The sequence below is a fragment of the Equus przewalskii genome, chromosome X, assembly GCF_037783145.1.
Source record: "Equus przewalskii isolate Varuska chromosome X, EquPr2, whole genome shotgun sequence".
Classification (NCBI taxonomy): domain Eukaryota; kingdom Metazoa; phylum Chordata; class Mammalia; order Perissodactyla; family Equidae; genus Equus; species Equus przewalskii.
In genome coordinates, this window is record NC_091863.1 from 13,454,373 (window position 1) to 13,470,789 (window position 16,417).

General features: G+C 40.7%; 1 protein-coding gene across 7 annotated transcripts in view; it reads left to right on the forward strand.

Moving 5' to 3' along the window:
- Positions 1–16,417, forward strand: part of NHS (NHS actin remodeling regulator) — a 334,142-nt gene that overhangs the window by 310,643 nt on the left and 7,082 nt on the right. For 3 of the 7 annotated variants that reach the window (XM_070604202.1, XM_070604207.1, XM_070604205.1), the window contains exons 4-7: positions 7,183–7,245; positions 9,287–9,479; positions 12,091–12,222; positions 13,208–16,189. In XM_070604202.1, coding sequence (XP_070460303.1) covers positions 7,183–7,245; positions 9,287–9,479; positions 12,091–12,222; positions 13,208–16,189 — 3,370 coding nt within the window. Of the gene's footprint in view, positions 1–7,182; positions 7,246–7,902; positions 8,061–9,286; positions 9,480–12,090; positions 12,223–13,207; positions 16,190–16,417 lie in introns of those variants that run through there. The other 4 variants (XM_070604204.1, XM_070604208.1, XM_070604206.1 and 1 more) reach the window with 2 other exon arrangements.

The following is a 16,417-nucleotide window of genomic DNA, read 5'->3' on the forward strand; positions in this document are numbered from 1 at the left end:
ACATTTCATTGTTCAAAGTATAAGCAGACAATGGAATACTACTCACAATCGAAAGGAACGAATTACTGATACATACAACAACTTGGATGGATCTCAAGGCATTATGCTGAGTGAAAGAAGCCAGTCTCAAAAGGTATGATTCCATTTATATGACACTTTCAAAAAGACAAAACTATAGTCATGGAGAACAGATTAGTAGTTTCCAGGGGCTAGGAGTTGGGGGAGACTTTGACTATAAAGGGATAGCATGGGGGACTTTGGGGGGAAATGGAAATGTTCTGAGTCCTGACTGTGGTAGGGTTACATGAGTCTATGCATGTGATAACATTCATAGAGCTATACTCAAAAAAAAGAGTCAATTTAAAAAAGGAAAAAACAGGGGCTGGCCCCGTGGCCAAGTGGTTAAGTTTGCGCGCTCTGCTGCAGGCAGCTCCAGTGTTTCGTTGGTTCGAATCCTGGGCGCGGACATGGCACTGCTCATCAAACCATGCTGAGGCAGCATCCCACATGCCACAACTATAAGGACCCACAATGAAGAATATACAACTATGTACCAGGGGACTTTGGGGAGAAGAAGGAAAAAATTTTTTAAAAATCTAAAAAAAAAAAGGAAAAAACAGAAAAAAAGAGAAAGGCAGAATGTGCATGGCTTATGTGTGAGAAGGTCTTATCTTTTTAAATTTTTAAAAACTTTGCTGCGGTAAGGTCAAGCATGACGCTACTGAGCCTTTGCCACATCTGACCTGAGTTACGAGGGAAGAGCATCACTTGGAGTGAGACCGAACGTGCAGCATCTCTTCAGTTACTGCAAGCCTCTGAACCCCCAGCTGAGGTCAAGGCGCGGAGGGTGAGGGAGGAATTCTCCCCACACCTCTGGGCTATCCTGGGACTCACACTGCCAGCTCCTCTGAATGGGGTGAGGGTATTTATGCTGTTTGCGCAAGAAGGAGTTCAAAGCCTCCTTCTTCCCTGCACTTCAAAGCCTGGCCTGCCTTTTCCCCACTCATGTCTTTTATTTGGTACTAGCAACCTTTGAGGATTGATGAGCTGAATGGCCCTTGGCAGTGACCCCACTAATTGGCAAAGCTGGCCACAGGGGATGAATAAGATACTCGCTGGCATCAACATCACAGTGATCATGGTCCAGTGGGCCGTGTTTTGTGTTTTTCTTGACAGTCCAGAGCAATTCCTGTGAATAAACAAGTGAGCAGAAGCAGGAAGTGTTCTCCCCCCGCCACCCTGGCCTCCCTGGAGCCCTCTTTTCCATTCACGTGGCAACTAATTTCCACACATGCCTCAAAATATAATTTTGTTATGCTCTGCACATTTAAATCGCTTCATTAACAGAACACCATTAAACAAAGTGTTCCTGAACTTTAAAATACATAAAATCATTGTGCATTCTATCACCCTAAGAATTTTCGTTCAGTCCCAGCTGAGATCAAAAGGAAGGTGATTCTTTGCAGTTCCACGCTGTCTATCAGAAAGCCTCTTTTTGGGTAAAACTGCACCATTGCCATTGCCATTGCCATTCAAGCTCTGCTCACTAGGGGCTGATCTTATACCCAAAACATCTATCAATCTATCAACAAGATGGGATTCAAAAGGGGACAAGCACTTACACTTTTGCGTCTGGCTTCTTTTGCTCCACATACTGTGTTAGGGTAGATGTTGCATGTATCAATAGTGTGTTCTTTTTTTATTACTGTGTAGTATTCCATTGTATGAATACAGTTGTCCATGATTTCTTCATCCATTCTGCTGTTGGTAGCTATTTGAGTTGTTTCTATTTGTGGGATTTTTGGGGGAGCTTTTATGAATAAAGCTGCTATATATAAAAATATTTATAAATATTTCTGTGCAAGGTTTTTTGTGGACGTACTCATTTTTCTTACCTCCATACACCTAAGAAGGAATTAAAGGGTAGACATATGTTTAAGTTTATTAGATCCTGTCAATCTCTAAAGTGGCTAAACCATTTTACACTCCCACCAGCAATTTATAAGAGTTCTAGTTGCACCACATCTTTGTCAACACTTGGTATTATTCAACTTTTGAATTTCAGCCCCTCTAGTATATAGTAGTATATCACCGTGTTTTTCATTTGAATTTTCCTGAGGAGAAATGATGTTGAGCGCCTCTGCATGTGCTTATTGGCCTTTTGTAGATTTTCTTTTGCAAAGTGCTCGGGAGAACTGAGGAAGTGGTGGTGGCAATATCTGTCAGGCAAGAGAAATATGGGTATGATTTGGAAAATCAGACTTATCAATGATAAGGCTATTTTTCCCAGTCTGAATATTTATGTACTTTGTTGTTTTAAATAGATATTAATACATAAAGTGGTTCAAAGAAGGAGAAGAACCCAGTAGGTACCTGTCACCAAATCTCTCCCTCCTGGCCTACCAACCATGGTCTAGAATTCTGCTACAGAGATTTATTCCTTTGGATTTATCACTAGGAGTTCTCAGCACATTCATGTGAGTGCTGCAGGCTTCCTGCTAGCTGTACAGCTGGCTGAGAGAGCAGTGTGAAGGGTTTGGGCACTCGGGGATGCTGCATTCAGGCTCTGGGGGAGCATGGAGGCCCTGGCTGCCTGGGAGAGAGTGGTGACAAAGGATAAACCAGGAAAGGGAAGAAAGGCTTAGGACAGAGAAAGCATAAGATGTGTCCTAAACTCGTACGTACCTCATCATTCTGTTTTCCCATGGTTGTTTACTTTGGTGAAAGTTGGAGTTGAGGAGAGAAGAAAGGGAGCAGCATGGTATGAGTTAAAAATGATGTTATTAAACATGTTTGGAAGATAAGAGCATAGTGCCAGCCAGTAGGAGACTTCAGGACCATCTCAACGTAATAAAAGCACTCTGTAATTGTAGCAGCAAGAGTGGTATGTGAAGAAGGTATTGCTGGACTCCTTTAAGCCTTCCAGAAAGGTCAAAGCACTTCATATTTATGGACAACACTTACACACACTCCAGTGAAGAAAAAATTTGAGGCAGACAAGGTACCCTCCATCTCACAGATAGGCCATAATATGTTCAGAAATGCAGGGACTTGATCAAAGGACAAACAAGCCCCAGGGCAGAATGAGAATAAGAGCCCAGATCACCTCACTAGGAAGCCAGTGTGGCTTGCAATGGACATGACGTCTTCACTCTAAGGTTTTATTCCTGTATTCAGATGTACCACCACATCCATTCTCTAGTAAATATTTCTCATGTTTAAGACAGCATGATAGTAATAAATCAGCTCTGAAAGTCAACTTCTATAAATGCCATGTGGTATCAGTTAGATCACAAACCAAAGCCAATTTTTCAAAACATTTCCTGCTGGAATACCCACAACATTTTAACAGATGTCTTTTGGAAAGTTTTGAAGCAAAATAAGCCCCCATCAGCATATAAAATAAAATCAGAAAGAAAGTAAAATATGGAATGGAGGGATTATTTTTTTTATTTTGGCAGTAAGAGAAAGGTTGGGGAAAATCTTGAGATCTTTAGAGAAATGCTTGTTCATAGCCACAAAAGTGAAGAAATGAACTTTTCTCACACACACCCCACAAGAAAGATTAGGGTTTAGAAAATATTCCTTCATTATTCACCAAAGAAATTTCTTTGACTGCTTTTGAGTATAATGTCTGTTATTTCTTGTTCTGAACACTAGTCATAAGTATAACTCTAGCTTTTATTGAAGCAGTTTCATGGGAAACTAGGGAAAGGATTTGGGGGTATAAGTGATGGGGCCAGCAGGGACAGAAATAGAGTGAAAGCATCCAAGAAGCATCTTTTATCAGGGACAAGATGGGCATGACTGGTGGTAGCTGATTTTAAAATGGTATGACTTGGAGTCTGAAGCCTTTCAAAATCAGTGGTAGGAGGGCCAGAATGGGAGACTAGAAAAGGAAGGAGAAAATTTTTTTTTGCATTTTTCTCCAACACTTTATTATGAATAATTTCAAAAGTATAGAAAAGTCAAAAGAATTATATAGCGAACTCATGAGGGAGATATTATTTTTAATCTGACAATTTGTTTCCACTGGGGCTGATTTTGACCTCATCAAAGAAATGCCCTTGAATGAATGAACAAGTGGTCTCACAGTCTTCCCACACACTTATTCTGGGGAAGTCAAGGTTGTTCACTGTACTCCTGCATGGAGCGATAATTCCAAAAGCAGGAGTCCCTATGGGTCTGCTTCTATCGTCTGTTGTTTTGGATGCTTCTTTCTCATGCTGTCCTGTATCTTCCTTGCCTTGTTAGCTTTGACTTTGTGCTGGATGTTGTACTGAAAAATTATATGTGAAAATAACTTGATATTATTTCTTTAGAGAGGATTTTTGTTTGCTTATGCCAGGCCTATGGGGGGATGGTAGCAGGACAACAAATATTTATCAAGTATTACTGAGGCAGTAGGAATAGAGTTATGAACAAAAAATGGCTCCTGTCCTTATAAGCTGTACTCTGAATAAGCAATAGGATTCATTTAAATAGAGCCTTTAAAGAATAATTTAGTTCATACAAGCTTCACTAGCATGTAGCTTTTCCTAACCTTATCTATCTATACCTGTTAAGGAGTGGCATGCTGGGTCATGCAGAGATGCCCTGAGGGAGGAGTTCTCTTGAAGTTTTATTTCTTAGATAATTTAGAAAAAAAAAATTCTATGAACTGATTATTACATTCATCATATAAAAATCTAATCAGAAATAATCAAAATGATTTTAGTTCCTTGGACCAAACACTCAGGAAAGAGGATGCTTTAAAACACTACACTAAGGCAGTTACTAATTCATGGCAGAAATAAAACCATAGCCCATTTGAACAACATTATGAACTTAAATACTCTAAATCAATGGATCATCTGCAGGGACTTGTGTGCTTGTGTCTAGGTGGTAGAACCAAAGAACACAACCCTTCTACATACAAGCTCAAGAGTACCTAGTTCCAGCCCTCATAAGTTGGAGGTAGGAGCTACTATCAAAATAGTGGAGATGCCGATTAGCTGAGAAGGACTCTTCTGTGGAGTGTAGCCCATGGAGACTTTGACTTAATTATGGTGACCAGAACTGAATGGTCTGAGCTCCCTCTCTGGATTTGCCATCCTTAGTTATTTCCAGGTGTTAACTCATGCTTGTTTAATGGGACAGGGGTGGTTATCAAACAGATGAAAAGAAAAACAACTCATCCCTCACTCCTGGAAAAAGTATTCAATAGGAGAGATAACTTAGGAGATTTAAGACAAACTACCAAAATTAATATATTAATATTAATATCATTAATAGGTTTTCTGCCCTGCAGCTTCCTGCTGTGTAATTTTTTGAAATCCTTTCATGAGACACCAAAGTCTGGTTTCTTGGAAACAGGTTCCTTTTCCACGTAGGTTTTGCCTCCCGCTTCCCTGAGTTTTCTATTTTGCGCAGCCCTGTGTCATACTTGAGACCTGCACATCACTATCTGTGACTGATTCTTACGAGACAGCCAGGTTAGTGCGTGAACTCAGGCCACATACACCACATCTATTAAAATGATCAATTTCAGCGAGGGAGCCAAAGACACTACAAAATCATTTGTCTTAAATAAGATCTAGATCAAAGTTAACTGAGTCTGAGGAGATGGCATTTGCTTTGCTTAAAAATTAATGAGCAACCTTGTTAGTCAAAATTTAGAAACTTAGGATAGAATTAGACCTTGAGTGCTCCCCCCTAAATGCCTGTCTGTCATTGGCTGAAGAATAACTAGAATCAGCATACATCAGTACTGAGCCTCCAAGTGTTGCTTGTGGTTTCCTCTATATGTTTTCACCTATTGGCACTAAGATGGTAAATACCCTGGGATTCTGTGGTGTCTGCTTCCTCTTGAGATCTTGAGCAGGACCCTTGCTTTATTTGGGTTTCCTGTCACTGTTAATGCACACAGAGCTGGTATCATTCAAGTGCACAAACAATTTGCTGAGCTCTTACAGTGCGGAGGCATTTTGCTGGCACCATGGAACACTGAAAGGAAAGTTAAATATGGCTCCTGACCTCTAGAAATTCATAATCTAATAGGTGAAAAAGAGACATCCAGCCATAATTCATGTTACATTAAAGCAATGCTACATGGAAAGCTGTAATAGAGGCCTAATTGAATCCCAGGCTGACACGGTTTAGAGTTTAAAAGAGTTTCAATATCCTTCTCAGTAGATCCTGAAAAGGAGATTCTAGTTACCAGATTATTCTCCAGACAGGACTGGCTACATAATTTGTGGGGCCCAGTGCCAAATGAAAATGCAGGGCCCCTTACTGAAAAACTAAGAATGTCAAGACAGTGACAGCATTAAACCAAGCGTGGAGTCCTTCTAAATGCGGGGACCTCTATGACTGCACAGGTCACACGTCCGTGAAACCGGCCCTGTCTTCAAATATAGTCTGAATATAAAGAAGAGGCAAATTTTGAGCAGTCCAAAGGAGGAAATTATACACAGGAAATTTTCTTCCAAGTAGTTCACTGGGAAATAAACTCACTCTAAGGAAAGAAAATAATTCAATCTTTCCCAAATTAGCAAATGGGATTGGTATCTAAAAGATAGAAAGTTACAAATTGGAAAGACAATTTCACAGGTATTTCCCAGCTACAAGGTAAGGATAATAATAATAGCAGTAGTAGTAGTAGTAGTAGTTGACACCAACATGTAGAGCATATTAAGTGCCAGGATTCTTCTGAGTCTATTACGTATATTTACTCATTTAATCCTCAAAACAGCCCTGCAGGGTATATACCATTTTCTCCCTATTTTAGAGATAAGGAAACTGAACTTAGAGAGGTTGAATAATTGCCCCTGGTCACACAGCAAATAAGTGGTAGAACCAGGATTTGAACCCAGACAGCCTAGCTCCAGAGTCTGTCCTCTTAACCACTACAGTCACGTGCTGCTTAACAATGGGGATACTACACACCTAGGCTGTATGGTACTAATCTTATGGGACCACTCTTGTATATGCGGTCCGTCATTGACTGAAACATTACTATGCGGCACAACTGTATTTATGCTACTTCTCATAAAATAAAGACGCATTTGGAAGGAAAGAAGGAAGGAAGGAGTTATCCCAGTATATTCATTCATTAATATCACAGATGTGGCTTAACCAGGGTATACTGTGTGTTGTGTGCATGTTTTTAATTTTTTCTTTTTTTGCATTTTATATTCATAGTTTAACAGCACCCGTTCGCCCTCCCCCACTGAGTGTTGCCACATGACCCCATGGAGTAGAAAGGTACTGGTTCCGAGAACATTCCGTCACAGCCCTATCCCATCTCCCCAGACACTTTCACTTTCTTCTCTCTTTTAACTTTATGGCAAACTCTGTTGTTTCTAACTAACTGTTTCCTTTTAAATCAACTTAAAGAATGGTATTTTCCTAACTTGAATTAAATAAAATATAATGTAGACATCCATGCCATTGGCTTTTTTCCCCACTTACTTCCCCCGCCCCCCAAATTGCATTTAAAGCTCTCTTCAAGATGGGCATCACCTAATGCCGCTCCTGGACTTTGTAGTTAGGAGGAAAGAAATTCCAACTTGCCCTATATTTATCAGAACTGTAAAGGTTCAGCTTCTCAAATCAAAAAACAAAAAGGGAACAGGACAAAAGGATTCTCTGGCAGCCAATTGTCCCTGTCACCATTAAATAAAAAGTGCCTTTGGCTCCTGGTCAGAGCCTGTAGTCAGGTCACTATTCTTTCTTTGTTTCCAGTCCATTGTTATTCAAGGAAGGAATCGCCTACAAAATGTGGCTCTGGTGGTGGGGGTTTCTCTCTGGCTCTTGCTCTCTCTCTCTCCCTCGCTTTCTGTCTCTCTTTTTGCATGCACCAAACTTTTTTTTCTTTTTGGAAGTTACCTAGGAAACAAAGTCTTTTGTGCTCCAACTTTATTTGAGCTATTCACTTCGCTGGGAATCTGCACAAAAGCTGAAGAGAGAAAGAAGTTTGCAATGTTTTACTAAAACGTTCATAGCGAACACATTTTTCTCAAGGGGGGGAATCATATCCTGTTGGGTGTTTGGGGGGCTTTGCAGATACCTCTGACAAGGTAAGAAAATGCTGGGGGTTAGTTTAAACAAGTGGTTCTGGAATCTTCTCTTTAAGGGGACTTGAGAACAGTTCATTTGACAATATGTGAAATCCTCTGAGTCAACAGGGCATGATGCTTCCAAATGTGAGGATGAGAAAATTTTTTAAATGATCCTGATTTTAGGATAGAATTATTATTAAAACTTAACTGAAATAAGAGGAAAAAATATTTATTATATACAAACACCTACCTTCCTCCAAACTATGGAACGAAATAAAAGTAGATTCAGTGGTAAAAACTGGGTCTTTTAGTAATCTGGTTTAGAAACCCAACCGTGAAATCAAAATTGGGATGGAGACTTTTTAATAATCTGGGCCAGGATCCCAGCTCTGAAATGAAAATTAGAAAATATTAATATCTATCAAAGGTTTGGATGGAGAATTTTCAAAGGTCATATAGAAGTCAAGACCTCTCCATAGCTGGAAGAAAAGCTTCATACTGCAAAGCTGAAAGAAAATAAACCAGGACTGTTTTACTCTTCTGAATTTGAAAAAGAAGCCCACTTGAATCTTTCTCCCCAGTAACAGCATTTGTATTTTTCACTAGAGTTGGTGGGGGCAGATTCTTCACTTTTGCTTTTCCATGTGCATACAGTGTTGACGAAACTGCATTTTTAAAGCGTTATTCACAAACACCGTAATCCTGCAGTAAAATTGACTCCTGTGTTTTAATCTGGCCTCTCAGATTAGGTTGGCGTGTCCTTGAGGTGATATGTTCTGGAATCTCTCCTGACTCCAGATTTTCTGGCATGTTTGCCGAACCTTTTCATAGGCATCTAAATCATCTTCTCCCTTTGTTCCTAGTCATCTAGAGCTCTCAAGACTTTCAGTAGGAATTTATGGCGAGACGGAGATCCAGAAAGTGGATCTACCTTTCATTGGGTTGGAGACTCACATTTTTCTTCAGTTTTAAGTTTGAGGATTTCTGGCTACCTTGTCTCTCCTCTTAATTCCACTTGACCTTAAAAGCTTGTTTACTTAGCCCATTTTTTTCCCCTTTTCTGTCGCTTGACTATTGAAATTATAACTTTCAATGAGTTGTGCCTACTAACTATTTCTAGGAATTCTTCCTTTGACCTAAAAGCTTATTTCTGACTTCATTTTTCTTAACTAAACTATAAAATTCCTCATATCTGTGCTTATGTGTAACCATGATGGCTGAGTCTGAATGTACTTCATTTGCAGTCCCATCCCCCAGAGGATGAAGATACAGATGTCATGTTAGGGCAGAGGCCGAAAAACCCAGTACACAATATCCCCTCGACACTGGACAAGCAGACCAACTGGAGCAAAGCACTACCTCTCCCGACGCCAGAGGAGAAGATGAAACAAGATGCTCAAGTGATTTCTTCTTGCATTATTCCCATCAATGTCACCGGTATTGTTCTGTTCTTTTCTTAGGGGCAGTTGGGTCAGAGTATTCTGTCTATTAAATATGTTTAAAACCTGTGCTGCTGGGCATACCAGTTAAGAACACCAATTTGTAAGCAAGTAATACTTTTTTCATCGGAATACAACCAGATGATGCTCAATATGCTTTTGTCAGGTTTTGAACATCAATTTGCATATGTTCTGCTGGGCCACTTGTTATGTAAATGATGGACATTTTCTTTTTGAAAAAAAAGTCACCAAATAGCTCTTTGGCCATGGCTGACTGAAATAATGGAGAAAGCGGCAGTGATTAATCATATGATAATGATGCGAGGCACTGCAAGAAAGGAAACAGCAAACCCCAGGTTTCTAAAACCGCAAGTAATGATCCTGTAGACCAACTATAAAATCTGTTTTCATGCTTCCTTGGATGAAGGTAGGCTTGTTTAAAAGATTGCTTAGACTTCCGCATTGATTTTAGGAATTTTTGACCTAAAAATATATGGATTCATAGATAAAGTCTGAATTCTACTCTCAACCCAGCAAGACTGTCTTCCGTTCACTCTCTGTTTTCCTCCTCCTATGTACTGAGAGTTTGAATATTAGTCTAGATTGAATGCAAGCCTTTCCAGACTTTTCTTGAAAACTTTATTGGGAGCAATTGTAAATTCCAGAATTGGATCTGGTAATCTTAGTTGTAAGTAAAACAATGTTATAAAATATTCTAACTTTCAAAGATACAAATTAAATGATCTATCCATTGGGCTTTCTTTAAACATCTCTAATAGTTATATTTTAACTTATTTATATATTGGAAATTTCAAAATGGCCATATCATGACTGATTTTCATCCTGGGACCATGTGACCAAAGATTGCATGTCGCTTGAGATGCATTTTGGACACAGCTATTATTAACCCCACTCAAATTTTGCTCACATAAAGTGGCAGCAAATGATGATGAGGTATCTGGGATAGATATTATTTCCTTCCTGAAGAAAAGGAGTGCTGGTTGATCTGCTGATTGTGAGCAGGGAGTTAATTTTCCTGATGACCTATTCAACTTGTAGGATAAATTGTTCTAAGGATGTGCACTTTATCTGATCTACGTAATCTAAATGGGATGGATTAGGGGAGTTCAGCTGTCAAAATGGATCATTTTGGCATCCCTTAAACTAACTTTCAGTTCTTGGAACATCTGATTATTAGCAGCACCTGCTTTCTTCATGGCACTGTAAGTAAAATCTTGTTTTCAAATTTAGTTCTTTGATTATGGGTCTTGTGATTCAGGAAAAGGGAAGATCTTTCCTTCTGCTTTATTTCAGGGACTCAGATTAAAGCCTAGATTATACGTTGATTTCAAGAGCTTTAATGAGAAAGTTGTTAATTATGTCCATATAACACATAGTGTCTGTATGCCATGATTATTACGACTAGAGTGAAGGATTTTAATTTTTGGTTGGAACTAAGAAAGGAAAATTCCATTAGTACAAATTCTCCGATAATTTTGTAATTATTCATCATGTAGTATCTCATATAGATTTTTCAAAGTGAGTTCTAGCAACTGTTGTCACTGTGATGCTAAGCAGAACTCAAACTGCTTCATTATATAGCTGAACCAAGGTTTAACATGCCATCCTGCCCCATGCTTAATAATCAGGATAAATGATGAGGCAACCAGCTTCCAAAGCTCTTTTTTAATCATGGCTTTCTGAGGCAAAGCTCGCTCTGAAAAATCCATGGTGCGTGCCTGTGCCAGAAAGGAATTTGAGTTCCTCACCTCCTCCCGCAATGTTCTAGTTTTGATCGGGTTGCATGTAGCGGGTCAATAACGTAATTATGGGGAGAAACTAACAAGCATCATGGTTTGCCCCCTGTATGTACAAAAGCAAACAGACACACATAAAGACTGAGGATTCCAGCTTTATTTAGAGGTGATACAGAAGGTAGATCCACTTAAGTGCAGAGCTGGAAACTATCTTGTATTTTTATTTTATATTGATAAGACACTGGCACTAAACCAAAAAATGTCCAATTTAGAAAGTAGACAGAGTTACATGATGATTTAAAAAACAAATCTCTAGGCTTTTTCCTCACAGCAAGCGTGTGTATGTGTGTGTGGAGGGTTTGGGCATAGTGGGTAGAGGGGGAAAAAACTCACAAAGATGCTTTTAATGAAGAAATGGGTAAGGATATGTTAGCTGAACTAATTCAGATTAACATCTTGGCTACGGATCTACTATGCAAAGATATCAGCTTCAGAGAGCCCAGAAGTAGACCGGTAAATAGTAGTAACTAAAGGTTGGAAGTCCTTAAGGAGCCATTTCTGTGTGACAGGGATTCTTTGATGTTATTTTTCTCTCCTCTTTCTTTTGATTTTCCTTCTTTGCTTGTTACTTTTGGCAGTGTAAGCTGCCGTGGAGAGCTGCATTTAGAAGTAAAGCTTAATGTACTGCAGCATAATTTAAATAAGAGCTGAATAAGGGCTCCCTTATATTTGTTCACAGGCTTAATCCAAACTCTTCCTTTACTTCCAATCAATAAATATCACTGTGTTCCAAGCAAATGAAAATTTGTTTGCCATTTCTAAAGGCTAATGAGACCTATTTGTGGGTTGCAGGAGTTGGTTTTGACAGAGAGGCTAGTATACGCTGCTCTCTTGTTCATTCACAATCCGTACTACAGCGGAGACGAAAACTGAGGAGGAGGAAAACCATCTCGGGTATCCCCAGAAGAGTCCAACAAGAAATAGGTGTGGTATAAAACTGTTAACGGTTAACATTCTGTCGGGTGCTAACTATAAGGAGATGAAATAGAAGCCGGCCTTCAACCAGCTTCCTTAGAAATTGTCAATGTTGTAACTTGTAGAGGTTTTGAAATGGGGTGTACTTCTTTTATGTTCAGCAAGCCAGGTGGTATTACTTTTTAAATCTCTATTCTTGACTGTGAAGGTTTGACCTTATGGATTTAGGCATATATGTTCAGGTCTTATAGCTAAAATGTAATATTTTGCTATTTTTAAAAAAATTATTAAGGTTGAAATTATGAATAAAAACTAACAAGAGTCAATAAAAGAATCTTTTAGAAAAGTATACCTTATTCAAATAAAGGTATACTTTTATAGCACTATTTTAAAAGGTAAATTTCAAGCATACTCAATTAAATATTGAATATGGATAATATGATACCCTTGGTGACATTTTTTTCCTGTTTTTTCTGTTCCATGTGATTAGGATATCTCTTCCTATGGTTTATTATTATTATTATTGTAGCATCTCTTGTAAATAAGATTTTTATTTCTTATAATTAATTCTATGATTTTTATTTTGTTATGTTTATATTACAAAATAAAAATGAATAGTGGCCAAGAAGATAAAATGTACTTTAGTTAAAAAATATCGTAGTCTCTTATTGGGGCACGGTAATTTGATAGTGAAGAGAGAGAGAATTCACAAAAGATCGAAAAGCGTATCTTCTCTTAGTCTACATACACACATACATACATATATAGTGTGTGTGTGTGTGTTTGTGTGTGTGTATAGAGAGAAAGAGACAGAGACAGAAAGGCAGAGGGAGAGAGATTCTCCAAAGCATTTTAACTTTCTCTTAACTTTATATGCTAATTTTTTTCTGTGAGAAAAAACTCCAACAGGCCAGCACTCAGATTTGTGAGCATCTCTCAGAATGTCTGTTAGTCTGCTGATGTAAAAAATATCTGTGCTTTCCATGTGCCCTAGATTCTGATGAATCGCCCGTGGCCAGGGAAAGGAATGTGATTGTGCACACAAATCCAGACCCTTCCAACACTGCCAATAGGAGGTCTGGAACCAGAGACTCAGAGTGCCAAACTGAGGATATTCTGATTGCTGCTCCATCCAGAAGGAGAATCAGAGCTCAGAGGGGTCAAAGCATTGCAGCTTCCCTTTCTCATTCCGCTGGCAACATTTCTGCATTGGCAGACAAAGGCGACACCATGTTTACTACTGCAGTGAGCAGCCGCACAAGATCTCGGAGCCTTCCCCGGGAGGGCAATAGAGGTGGGGATGCTGAGCCTAAAGTTGGTGCTAAACCCTCAGCATATGAAGAGGGGGAGCCTTTTGTGGGCGACCGAGAAAGAACCTCTAATGATTGCAGCGAGGCTCCCAGCAGTCCAAGTGCACAGGAACACCAGCCTGCTTTGGGCCTGTCCTGTTCGCAACATCTTCACAGCCCCCAGCACAAGTTAAGTGAGAGAGGGAGGTCACGTCTGTCCCGAATGGCTGCCGACTCTGGCAGCTGTGACATCTCCTCCAACTCAGACACCTTTGGGAGCCCCATCCACTGCATCTCCACAGCTGGTGTCCTCCTCAGCAGCCACATGGACCAGAAGGACGACCACCAGTCATCCAGTGGCAACTGGAGTGGGAGCAGCTCCACATGCCCCTCACAGACCTCAGAGACAATCCCTCCTGCAGCTTCTCCTCCCCTCACTGGCTCTTCGCACTGTGACTCAGAGTTGTCACTAAACACAGCTCCTCATGCTAATGAGGACACCAGTGTCTTTGTGACAGAACAGTACAATGACCATCTGGATAAAGTGAGAGGCCACCGGGCAAACTCCTTTACCTCCACTGTGGCAGATCTGCTGGATGACCCCAACAATAGCAACACAAGTGACAGTGAGTGGAATTATCTACATCACCATCATGATGCCTCCTGTCGCCAGGATTTTAGTCCTGAGCGCCCCAAGGCAGACAGCCTGGGCTGCCCTAGCTTCACGAGCATGGCCACTTACGACAGCTTTCTGGAAAAGTCTCCATCAGACAAAGCAGACACTAGCTCTCACTTTTCGGTGGACACAGAAGGATACTACACCTCCATGCACTTTGACTGTGGTCTCAAAGGTAGTAAGAGTTATGTCTGTCACTATGCAGCCCTGGGCCCAGAGAATGGCCAGGGCATTGGGATCCCTCCTACTCTTCCGGACTGTGCCTGGCAGGACTACTTAGACCACAGGAAGCAAGGGAGACCAAGCATCTCTTTCAGGAAACCAAAGGCAAAGCCGACCCCACCAAAACGTAGCTCATCGCTGAGGAAGTCCGATGGAAATGCAGACATTTCTGAGAAGAAAGAACCAAAGATAAGCAGTGGCCAGCTCCCGCCTCATAGTTCCAGGGAAATGAAGCTGCCTCTTGATTTCTCCAACACGCCTTCTCGAATGGAAAATGCCAGTCTTCCCACCAAGCAGGAACCTTCTTGGATGAACCAGAGTGAACATGGTATTAAGGAACCTCAGTTAGACACTTCAGATATTCCACCATTCAAAGATGAAGGTGCTGAATCAACTCACTATGCAGACCTCTGGCTTCTAAATGACTTGAAAACAAATGATCCTTACAGATCTTTATCTAATTCAAGCACTGCTACGGGTACCACAGTTATCGAATGCATCAAATCTCCAGAGAGCTCTGAATCCCAAACATCCCAGTCAGAATCAAGAGCCACCACCCCATCCCTTCCTTCTGTTGACAATGAGTTTAAACTGGCTTCACCAGAAAAGCTGGCTGGCTTGGCATCTCCATCAAGTGGCTACTCAAGCCAGTCTGAAACGCCAACATCCTCTTTCCCTACAGCTTTCTTTTCTGGTCCATTGTCTCCTGGAGGTAGCAAAAGAAAACCGAAAGTCCCAGAAAGGAAATCCTCACTACAGCAACCCTCTTTAAAAGATGGAGCTCTATCACTGAGTAAAGATCTTGAACTTCCAATTATACCTCCTACCCATCTTGACCTAAGTGCTCTTCATAACGTCTTGAATAAACCATTCCACCACCGTCACCCATTGCATGTTTTTAGTCATAATAAGCAGAACACAGTAGGAGACACACTGAGGTCAAATCCTCCACCGTCCCTTGCAATTACACCGACAGTCCTGAAATCTGTTAACCTTAGGTCCATCAGTAAGTCTGAAGAAGTTAAGCAAAAAGAAGGCAACAATACAGATCTCCCCTACTTAGAGGAAAGCACTCTCACAATGGCTGCCCTGTCTCCAGGTAAGATTAGGCCACATATGGCTAAGAAATCACTATCACGTCAGTACTCCACTGAAGACACCATACTGTCCTTTTTAGACTCCTCTGCAGTGGAAATGGGACCAGATAAACTACAGTTAGAAAAAAACTGTACTTTTGATGTGAAGAATCATTGTGATCCAGAAACAGTAACCTCAGCTGGCAGCAATCTTCTAGATTCAAGTGTCACAAAAGACCAAATACACATGGAGAGTGAGCCTATTCCAGAAAACACACCAAGCAAAAATGGTGACTTTCCCACAGAAGGATTTCAGAGGGTCTCTGCTGCCCGCCCAAATGACTTGGATGGCAAAATACTCCAATATGAAGCTGGTCCAGATGGAGCCCTGGCACAGGTCCAGAAGGCATCCTCTGTAGATCGGGAGGAAGTTGCACACCCTGAGTCTGTGGATGTGCTCACATCTCAGTCAAACTCCCCAACTAGAGTGACAGACATAAGCAATCAACTTAAACATCAACTGGGGATGAGCCGCCACCATGACAAAGTGCCTGGGAATATCAGCTACAAAGCAGAGATATCAACTGCAAATTCATGCCCTGAAAAATGTTCCGAGCAGGAAAATATTGCTTCAGGTATTTCAGCCAAAAGTGCCTCTGATAACAGCGGAGCAGAGGAGACCCACGGAGGTGTGGATGACACTTCATTGAAAGGTCAGTGGTTGATAACTTTGTCACAATGGAAAGGTGTCTCATGGTACTTTCTGAAGTTTTTCTTCCTTACATTCCCTATAACACATTACAGCCCTGAGTATTGGTTTCCCTCCACTATTTCTCTTCACTTATTAAAACAATTGAGGGGCCGGCCCTGTGGCCAAGCGATTAAGTTCGCACGCTCCACTTCGGCAGCCCAGGGTTTCACAGGTTCAGATCCCGGGCGCA